Source organism: Thermobia domestica, chromosome 7 (assembly GCF_964235325.1).
Source record: "Thermobia domestica chromosome 7, izTheDome1.hap1.1, whole genome shotgun sequence".
Taxonomy (NCBI): domain Eukaryota; kingdom Metazoa; phylum Arthropoda; class Insecta; order Zygentoma; family Lepismatidae; genus Thermobia; species Thermobia domestica.
The window spans coordinates 201,005,625-201,017,253 of NC_137460.1; the positions used below are offsets into that span (position 1 = coordinate 201,005,625).

The following is an 11,629-nucleotide window of genomic DNA, read 5'->3' on the forward strand; positions in this document are numbered from 1 at the left end:
TGTAAAAAAAAAAATCATGGGACTAAGACATTCATATTGTGATGATTGTTTTGTACTCCGGAGATTTTCCTCGTGTTGTGGAATATTTGGAATACTTAGGGATGAGTTTAGACTACTGTTGCATATTAGCCATATTTTGGAAGACAGTAGAATTATAATCAATAAATGCTCTGAAGTTCTTATTTTTCTCTTTATATAAACTGATGTTTATCATATACTTGTTTGCTAGCTTGAAATGATTAAAGTTTGTTACATCTAGGAACAAGTGAGTTTCGTTTCATACTGTGACACCGCGGTAGATTTCCAAATTAACTTAATTCAATACTGAATGCAAATAGTGCATCTACAACTTCTAGTTACAATAGAGGGATACGATCAAAAATGCCATTATTTGCTATGTCTTACTGGTTTTACTTTAAGGAGATTAATATTAAAACTGGAAGTATTGCGATACTGAATCCATTTATTGAATATTGCTTGTCGCTGTCTATTACCGTTTTTACATTGTGGTGAAAAAACCGGAAATTGTTAAATTTTACCACTTTTAGTTTGAATAGAATGTTAATGGAGGAAATGGAACGTATTCTTCGGACGTTAAATTGATTCCAAACAACCGCTTGTCGCTGTCGGACAGTTTTTTACTCATATATCGATCAACGTTGAAAACGGAAATAGTTAAGCTCCACTATTTCCGTTTTGAACAGAGGGCTAACTTAGTAGCCGGAACCTATTGTTGGGGCCGTAAATAATAATAAGTTTGTACCACTCTGGTTTTAGTAGAGAGATGTGGGTGATGTTACATTTTCTTCCACAATACTGAACAAATTTTAAATATATATATATATATATATATTGCTATCTTGAACCGATTTTGCTCTAAGGTGATCGACGTTGAAACCGAAAATTATTACTTTCTACCACTCTGGGTTTGAATAGAGGGTTAACGGAATAGCTGAACCGCTTATGGTTCTTTCTTACCGTTTTCGCACTGGTGCATATCGGCAGACAGATAAGGCTTCCCATTCTTTTGCATAGCATTTTTTTTTTTTTTTTTTACTCAACCAACAAAATTTAAGTTCAGGTACCCATGATTTGTATTCTATCACTTCAAACACGTAAACGAAACCAGATTTGACTTGGTACACTTTTCTTTTAAATTAAATAATCATGCATTGTAGAAATATTTCATCACTCCCCTCCCCCCCTTCCCCATTGTCTATGACAAGCACACCTTATTTTGTCTGTTATTTATTGGCTTGTGTTCGTTTTCACGTTTGTACATGTATGCTTTTTTCTTTTTCATTATTGCTTTTTTTCATTCTTCACTTGTAGTATTTGTGTGTGTTTTTTGTTAAAAGTACCACTTTTTTCTTTTCTTTTGTTATCATCTTAATGTATATTTGTATTTTTTGTTGTATATTACCGTATCTTTTGTACTCAATTGATTGCATCTTTTTTGTATAACTGAATGTAGTTCCTTCACAAGGGTTAGGTAGTAGAGCAGCAATATGCTGAACCTCGCCCGCTTGAATAAAGCATTTTTCAATTCAATTCATAGATTGGAAGTTTAATAAGAAACAAGGAAATTTGACAGATTGCTTGTACCTTTTTAAACCCCCATGCATTTTTTATGTCACCAGATCAGCTACTGTAAAAATTCCAGTTATATCAATTCGAGTTTAATTCAGCATATCCATTTTCTGCTAAATTAAGATCACTTACCTAATTATTTCTTCTTCATTGAGAACCACATTTATATCTATACAATTCCCAAGATTTACTGAGCATATCAATGTGCTTAATTAACAACTAAGAACAATTCTCCAGTAAATAATAATAAACATTCCAACAAACAAAATATACCGTAACTATGCACAACTAATCTCTCTTTCTTCGTCAATCAATTACCAGTTGGCGCTAAGTGTGAAGAACATACTCATTAACACAGCAGTAATACTATTCCCCAACATTAACAGTACATTCTTATATCTCTTCATTGATTGTATTGCGAACAATATTTTCGAATAAATACACAAATAAATATAGATTTTCCCTACATTTGCGATAATGCCCTGAATATTGTAATAATAATAACTGAAATATTTTTTCTCGTATATTTTATGTTAAACTCTGGAGTTGTCTTAATTCTATCATTTTTACGTCACTCAAAGTGTATGTATACATATCAGTGTATGTGTCTTGAGTTTTAAGAACCATGTTTAAAATTTCTTTCTTTTCCATTACAGAGTACTACTGAAGAGGAAAGAAGGATCTGAAAAGAAAACAGTTCTACCAGAAGCCAATGGAAGTAGTGTCGTAGAAGATAATTTACCAATATCAGAAAATGCGTCATCTCTTGTGCATGCAGTGCTTAAAGAATCAACTTCAGAAACAGCAGAAGAATCATCCAATAAACAAAAAACACCGTGGCCTTCTGTATGGTCATTGGAGCAGTGGAAACAATTTAAACTGAAAAACAATTGGTTAATTGCACAAGATGGGAAATTAGGTTGCTATGTTTGTAGAGCTGTACGGTCGTTGGGAATACCAATGAAAGAGCAAGGAGTTAGATTGAGCTCTGAATGGTCTTCATGCTCTGTTACACATTATGGTTCCTGTCGGAATAAGCAGTTAGGTAGTTTACGGAAAAAGGTCCATGAACATCGAGATTCCAGAGCCCACAAAAACGCTGAAGCCATTGCATTAAAGAACCTGCAAACAGATGCCATATGCACCATGCAAAAAAGTGAAAATGCAGAACCAGTTACAACAGAAAATATCTTCAGAACAGTATATTGTGTTATCAAACAACGTCAGTCATTATCTTTGCATGAATCGCTTGTTAGTTTACAGAAACTCAATGGCGTTTCGGTGGGACTTACCCTTCACTCTGCGTTTTCAGCTAAAGCCATCATGAACTACATTGGAGAGGAAATGAGGAAAAAGTTATGTTCAGAATTAATCAGAAAAAAAGTTAATTTTGCTGTTGTTTTGGATAAGATTGAAGAAATATCTTCGCGTGTTGTTTTGTGTGTACAACTCCGAGCTTCTATAAGAGGTGAAGATCCTCAGCAATTCTTCCTGGATTTAATAGAAGCAGAAAAGCCTACAGCGGTATCTGTTTGTAGTGCTTTAGTGGAATGCCTGGAAAGGTAAGCACTACAACAAATATTATATTCTGTACATCATTTGACAATTATTACATCTAGGGGTATGAATTCATATAAACGTGACTAAAACCAGTGCTTTCATATCATCAGATTTATGTTATTCAAGTAATTTTTAAAACTCAGCTATGTTTTGTAAGGTTTTCTTTTCTTTCTTATTTTCTTTCTCTGTGTCAGTTTCGTATAATTCCATTTTTGATCGACATTTGGGGAGTTATATGTGGCATATAGAGTTCGTACCAATTTAAGGGAAACACCTGGAAAGAGTTCAACTTAACAGATTAATATGGCGTTGTACTAGGGTTGCCATATTTCAAAAATGAAAATCCGGGACGCTACCAAATTACGAGAATCCTTGAAATTCTTAAAATGAAAAGAACTAATATATACTAATTTACTTTCTTCCATTAGATAGAGTTGTTCAAATATCATGTAATCACACTTTTAGTAATTTCAGTAGACCTTTTCCTCCCTACTTAAGTAAACCTAAGCAGATGATTTAGCCCCCCCCTCCCAACTTTTTTTTTTTTTTTTAAATTTCTCAGGATCTGTTATGTTTCGTGGCTTTGGAGTCTGTTTAGCTTATTCAGGGTATGATGTTTCCTTTCACACTTTTTTAATAGAACAGTTAATTCATTGGCAATATGTTCTTGCGGTGTTTGTTATCTTCAAGAAACTTCTTTCGTTGAATTTTTACTTTATTTTTTGTTATTTTTAACAAACTAACAACTCAATAACTCGTATGTATGTTTACGTAAGCATGACTCCAATTCCCCACTGTCATTCCGCTGTCAACTTTTGAATTGCCATACTCATAAGTTGAAGAGAATAATTATATACCTAATCCTGTGAAAAAAGCAAACTGTAATATTCCCTTCCTTTCATCTTTGCTGAAATCCGGGACATTTAAGCGTCCCGAGAAATATTTTCGGGATGCCGGGACGCAGATCTAGATTTTGAGACGGTCCCGGATTTTCCGGGACGAAATGGCAGTCTTACGTTGTACCAACTTTCGTCCTCAAAACCACTCTAATGTAACGTGGAATGGAGTAATAGAGGTCGTGAATGGTAGCAAGTGAAATATTACATCCTTCCACGTACAATGCATTATTCTATTCCGTAAGAAAGGATAGAGGCGGAAATCTGCACCGAATTCGTGTCTCCAAAACGAATCACATGAACCACATATGTTCAATTATGTTCAAATCCGGAGTTTGGGCGGGCCAGGTGTGGTGTTCCTCAGACTTCGCCGCAATAGCTTCAGCTGTCTGAATGGGCGCATTATCATCTGGAATATGGTATCCTTGCCTCGAAACAGCGTTGGACCATACGATGCGTATGGTCCCCTAAAATAACGTGTAGTGATGCGATCGGTCAGCGTTAGCACAGGGCCAACTGAAAACGGATTATTTTGGCCCCACTACACCATCACAGAGCTGGCGCCATGTTCTGCGGATGAGCGAAGACACTGCGGATCATATGCTTCTTTGAGCGTCTGCCATACATGAACAGGCCTATGGTTTGATATAAGGCGAACGCTTCTAATCATCAGCATTTTATGTTGTATGTTCGCTGCATCATTGCCGTTGTGCTAAAGCTTTACGATCCTTTATCAGCGTTTTCTTCTGTGCAGCCCGACCCCGTATGTCGATGTAATGTAACTCGCAGCGGACTGTGATTGTCATACAAGCTATGGAAGGTGCTACTTGAGTTCCTCTGTCAATTGCATTGCAGTCGCACGACGGTTCTGAGACCTATCACTGAGGGTTTTCTTCCGAACACTGTTCCTCTTCGCTGATGTGGTTTTGCCGTGAGTTTTCTAAGTCGTCATCATCTTGGACACTCTCCCTCGCGGCACATCCAAGGCACTTGCCACTTTCTTCACGCGCGCATAACATTAACCGAGCGCCAACGATTTGTTCTCTTTGGAAATCGAAGAGTCGCCTGACCGTTGCCAACCCAGACAACTGAATATTTCCAACTGAGGTATTTTCACTTAATTGATAAATATCTGTATGTATGTATACACCAAAGGTACCTTTATATTAGTAGGTACTTTTAACACACACCTCCAGACATACCCACTGATCCCACATAAGCGAACTCCAAACGATATTGTTGGAGCTTTCCATTTTTTCATGTCTACATACTATATATTAGCAAAAGAACTTATGTTTCTTAGTAATTTTACCTAATTCATAATAATATATAAACACTTTTAACCGTAGTTTATTTAATCGTATAGGGAAGATTCAATAAAGGAGAGAAAGCAACCCTGGCTAATTTTTTTTTCGGAAAAAAGAAACTGTGTCAAAATTTAACTGTAAGCAATACGCTTATTTTTCAAGATTACGGTGATCACTGAATATATATATATATATATATATATATATATATATATATATATATATATATATATATATATATATATATATATATATATGTGTGTGTGTGTGTGTGTGTGTGTGTGTGTGTGAGTAAGTAAGTAAGTAAGTAAGTAAGGTAGTTCGGTTTATATCGTACATATTTTCAAAATGTACTTACCCTATGAAAAGACGTGCCGCCACCACTACTTGTATTCTATCGTATTCCAGCACTCTAGACCATCGCGATTTGCACTGTAATAAACTGCTGTGCAGCACAGGCATAGGATCTGTCATTGGTTCTTAGAGATTTCACATAGGCAGTGAAAGCTATGCCATAGATGTCAGTACAAATTCGCAGAAATTAACTGGGCTGGTGTTAATGGCTTTTGACAAGAATGTCACGGAAGGAAATAATACGGATTCCCGCTTCCTATTTCATGTCATGGTAAAACCCGAGGGTATGGATGGACGCTTTATCCATGTGGATCCACGCCTGGTTCTTGTTGACTCTATACAAACGAGGAATCTCTTTTTCGATAGATTGGGGTCATGATGAATTGTTGGAAGTAGGTAGCATTCACGTTCGTCTTCTGGTCCTTTTTACGTATCTTCAACTTCCTCTCGTAACCGTATTCGATGACAATCACGATTCCCTGCGAAAAACTTTCTCTACATTGGCAGGACTTGGTATGTCCCTTGCAAGAGGTATCACGGTACGTAAATGCCCGAATGCTAGTATTACGCGTGTGGCAAATATAGGCATCATCCAACTTGACAACCGTCTTCCATTTGTACCGTTTCTTCCCACGTGTCTTTTCCACAGTTGGTTGGAGTTCGTCTTATATTCAACAGTGTGGTACATGAGGAGCTTGTGACTGACCGTGGATTGCGCCAGATTCAATCCCTGAACCATGTTATGTTGGTGTGTGGATTCTCGTGGCCTGCCAATTAACGAATTCTACGAAACATCTTACGCGACACTTTCGCTGGTAACCTTAACTGGACCCGTTTGGTTGTCGAATGTTTCTTTATAGGTTTCACTTATATTTGCCTGGCCATAATACGTTTAGCTATGGTCCTCCAATGATTAAACGTTTCCCCGATACTATTTCACTATTGGATAGATGTATGAAAAAGAGCCATGATGCACCTTTTTCAATAACGGTTTACTTTCGGTGGTCCGACACGCACGCAACTACACATATAACAGTATCGTTGCCATATCGGTCGGACGTAGACCGAATAATCTTTTATAGTCATATTTCACTCAAACTTCATTTTGAAAGCTTTCTGTTATTAACTTGTACTGATCTTGACAGAAAAGTGTTAAAGTCACTAACTACCAGTAAAAACATATTCAAAAATGTGGAAAGAAAATTTGTTTCAAGTAATATATTGTACTGGACATAACACTATTATATTCCAATGTGTGATCTTTCTTTCTTTCAGAAATGGTATGGAGAAGGAGTTTTTAAACCAGCATTGGATTGGTATTGCTTTTAACGGTGCTGATACTAAATTTGGAAGGGATTCTCGAATAGCGGAATTGCTGTGCCACACATTTCCAAACCTCATTGCATGGTATTGCCTTTCGCATCGTTTAGAACAGATTGTTGGAGAATGTTTACAGAATATGACTGAAGGCATGCAGTATTTCCATTTCATTAAATCATTACACTCTATGTACAATGATTCTCCCAAAATGTGTAAAGAACTTGAAGAATGCGCTCCAAATGTGTGTAATGCATTAAAATTTGTTGGATCCTTGTTGGATATTCGATGGGTTACCAGCACCTTCAATATGGCACAAGCATTATGGCAAGAGTATGATGCAATAGGATATTATTGCCAGAAGGTATCTGTAGATACTTCAAGAGGAAAAAGAGAGCAAGAAATGGCTCAGAATTTGTTGTCTAGTTACATGCGCAGTCCACAATTTCTTTGTAACTTTGCAATTTTGTGCGATATTTTGGAACATATAAATATATATGCAACACGGCTCGATCACAAAGATATAATGTTACCGAACGCAGATTTCATACTTCACAGTATGATTTGGAATATTACATCAATGGCTACTAGTCCTGGAAACAAGTTAAAGCTTGTTAATGAAGCTCTTTTGTGTAATTCGTTTCGTGGTTTGTCAATGGACCAGTCAAGTCCATCTCAAAACTTAGATGTAAGTCAGTTGTTAGCTAAACTAACAGAGAAGTTAAAAAATTGTTTGTTTACCGCTGAGTTTCTAGACCCTGTAGAAATTCATTCGAGGTCTTTAAGTTCCAATGGTAATCTTGTACGTGAATTGAGAGTGTTAGATACAGGATTTTGGCCATCTGCAATTCCGGAAGGGTTTGGAGAATCTGAAGTTCGATCATTATGCACAAGATTCGGCCTTAATACAACTCCAATTGTAAATAGTTACAAAGTATGGAAAAAGGCTCCAAACACACTACCAAGTGATCTCTTGCCATTAAGACGTGCTGTTGGAACGTTTCCATCAACTTCAGTAGACTGTATGCAGAGCCTCACTTTATTGAATGAAATACTGCGTCCATCAAGAGAAAACATGGAACTACATGCACTATCTAGCTTAATGTTTGTATGTCTCAATGGTCCTCCTCTTTCTTCGTGGTGGTGCTTGCCGTACGTTCAGAAATGGTTACAGAATCATCAAGCTGCAACTGATTCTAAATTCCATCATTTGTCATCGCTTGAGATGAATATAGAGAAAAAACAGTCGATTTGGAGCGTCTTATAAGCTCTTGAAAGACATGTCATAGCAGGTATATCTCGGATGTTTATTAAACTCATTCTAGAATATTATATCCGGGTTGCAGTGTTTTCCGTTTGACATTTGAAGCGTTTGGAGGATAAAGGTGGTATGTAACAAATTGAAAATGATAGGAAAATTGACTTTCACAACTTTGCCAGTTAACATACCACCTTCATCGTTTCTAAATATCTCCACTATGACGAGGACTCACCAAATAATGTGTTAGGTAGCATGAGTAGCATTATAACACGTGCATGAACAGCCAGAATGCAACATTTCGAAAAATGTAACATAACACCTTTATCCTCCATGCGCTTCATTTGTATTGGAACTAATGTTTCGTTTATCATTCAACTTTCCTTTCCTACGGAAAAAAAAAGAATCAAATGACAGCTTATTTTTTATGATACAGCTACTAAGTAATATATTACCACAAAAACAATTTATCCGAATTATTAATGTATGTTTTATTGTCAGTGAAAAATATTAATGGCATTTATTTATATAAGTAGTAATCTTAGGCAGATAAGTTTAGCTAATTTATAAGAAGCGTTCACATTTTAATCTCAATTGTTAAGAACTAGAACATACGTGTATTAGTTCAACATCTGATTTAGATCTTTCCTATTCCATTACAGCAGCTTATAAAGAACATTTTTTGGCAGAAATGTATCAGTTAATAACTATTCCTTGAAACTGTGCTCTCTTTTGTTCTGTGGCTGCCATTAACTTTATTGAGACGGATCTTGAGAAAAGTCCCATCGGTAAAAATTAAAATGTTGTCATTACAAGCTGTGTAAGAAAGCTTGCATAATGTACTATTTCGTGTATACAGTTTTGTGAAGCTATATGATGTTTTTTTTTCAATAGCTTGTAGCGATAAAATTTAAATATTTACTGAGGGACTTCCCTGAAGACCCGCCCCTGACCTTATTACTACTTTGGGTTATCTTTGTTTCCTGTTTCGCTTGGTTGGGTTCCATCTGGAAATTTTCGGTTCCAATAAGCAGGACCCGAATACTATCAGAAAATTCATAGACCCGATGTTTGTAAGGTAGTCCCATAATAATGTATTGAACCAGGACTCCAACGCTCCAGAAATAAGTACTGAGTTAAGTAAAGAATTCTTTAATGCATCATATCCAAAAACACGGTAAAAAAAATTGTAATAAGTACAAGATGATAATGCAAATAATTTCTAAAACATTTTATATTCATTTATGTAGTGCGTTACGACAATTTAACAATAAATATTCATATGTAATCTACAATTAATTTTGTTTAATTGTTCTCCGGGAAAAAATCAGTAAAATGTATACCTCCTTTGAATACGTATTGTATGATTTTAAATTAATATTTAAACGAACTTCTTTTTCTTTCCAACCTTTGCAACCTTCTTCCTACCGCTGGGAACAGATTCTTTGAGCTGTTGAAGTCATCAAAATATAAATCAAAAGGAATGGAACAAGCTGCTGCTTCTCATAGCTCGCCAACGGAGCCTTCTGCAATAGAAACTACGTTGCCGGGTCATCGTTTGGTACTGGGGAAGGCATATCAAGCACTGCCACACTTGGCGCCATGGATTTTCGTAAGTATATATGATCACACATATGCGGAACAGCCTCTGTATAATTGTTAAATTAACTAACTCACTCCGTAGTATCTGAACACGAAGGTTCAATGCTGCGTTTACAAAAGCTCTTCATTCAAAGAAAGAGAAAAAAAAAGTTCATGAAGATTTAAAAATGCGCAAGATTCCTGTATGCAAGATGCATCATAATCTTAAGGAAACAAGTGATCCAAGAATTGTTGCACCTTCAGAACCAAGACTCACGACATTTCTTCAGAAGATAGGTGATGATCTGATATGAGACACTAGAAAAAATACCGTCAATTGAGTAGAAAACTAAAAATTTAGTTCCCAAGAAACACCAGGCAAGTTTTGTCCTGCGAAAGGAAATAGTAGTTTTCTGGGATCCACATGAATTTATGCTGGCTTCCCGCTGAACATACTAACGAAAACTATTGATAAAATTGATACAAGTGTGACATACAATGCAATGGAAACACATGTTCAATGTGTTTCCTTAACATGAAAATGTGAAGCTGGAAGCGATTCGCAAGACATCTCAGATATTAGCATCACTGGAATTCACTACTGGCCTACTCTATACATTCGCTGAACTTGAACCCTCGTACTATTTACTGTTCAACGAAATCCTATAATATTATTAGGGTTTAACGAAAAAAAAAAAAAAAATGTCCAAAGACGAGACATGTTGCAATTCATAGATGATATTGAGCTGAATAAAATTATACATAGATGTCACTATAAAGCTCAAGCGTCGTTTTCAAGGAAAACTTTTCTTTTTTAAAATTTGATGCTGTAGATTTACGCCTTCTATTAAGGTGAAACTGATACTTCAGTATATCCTCATTAATCTTTTAAGTATGGTGCTAGCAAGACGACAGTACTCAGTATGGTTAATGAGATAACTTCCTAATTTCTCTTGAAATGAAATATTGTCGAAAGAAAATCTTTAAGTTTTACGTCCCACGATTATGCCGGCTAGGCTAAAGGAGACTATGATGATGAGAAATGAATGAAATGAAAAAGATGGGAGAACCCCGAAAAAACCTAAGCACATGGTGTTTGTCCTCCACAAAGAATATTGTCGAAAGATATATATATAGATGATAGATATGGTAGTCGATAGATTACACAGAGTTAAATGAAATAGAAAGCTTGAGGATATAAACTATCATGCGTAGCTTTCGAGAAACTCGAGAAAACTAATTTTATAGCACTAAAAGGTAAGTCGTTCATTGCCAATCTGATACATTTAGATTTTATTCTGTTTGAATAGATTATTTATTTATTTATGTATTGTATATGATCTAGCACAGTGATTCTCAAAGTGGGGTACGCGGACCCCTGGGGGTCTGCGGGACCTAAAAATTGAATTGTGTTGTAATAAAGTGAACTCACAGCTGTTAGGCAAGAAGTATCTTTAAGATTAAGAAACTGCAGCTGTGGGCAATATGAGTACAAAAAAATAACTATTCACCATTTCTAGTGCTCAAGGATTTCTTGATTCTTCAGGTGAAAAACTCTCCGTTGAAATGCACAAAACTTGTAGGACACTTAAAAGCATTAGCTGCAAGTTTTCCAGAATATTTCCCTATCCTACAGGCTGGTAATGGTTGGACTGAAATCCTTTCACTAATGTAGAAATCCATGACACATAATATATGAATCTCTCTAATACAGGACATGAACAGCTATTGGAACTATCCTGCGATACTTCATGGAAAAACGTTTT

The 11,629-nt window shown here is 36.0% G+C and overlaps 1 protein-coding gene across 1 annotated transcript in view; it reads left to right on the top strand.

Moving 5' to 3' along the window:
• The window catches only part of LOC145690649 (E3 SUMO-protein ligase KIAA1586-like), a 133,770-nt gene extending 124,193 nt beyond the window's left edge, over positions 1-9,577 (top strand). The window contains exons 6-7 of the mRNA XM_081765752.1: positions 2,247-3,152; positions 6,983-9,577. Coding sequence (XP_081621878.1) covers positions 2,247-3,152; positions 6,983-8,291 — 2,215 coding nt within the window. The 3' untranslated portion in view covers positions 8,292-9,577. The remainder of the gene's footprint in view (positions 1-2,246; positions 3,153-6,982) is intronic.
• The last annotated feature ends 2,052 nt before the right edge of the window (positions 9,578-11,629 follow it).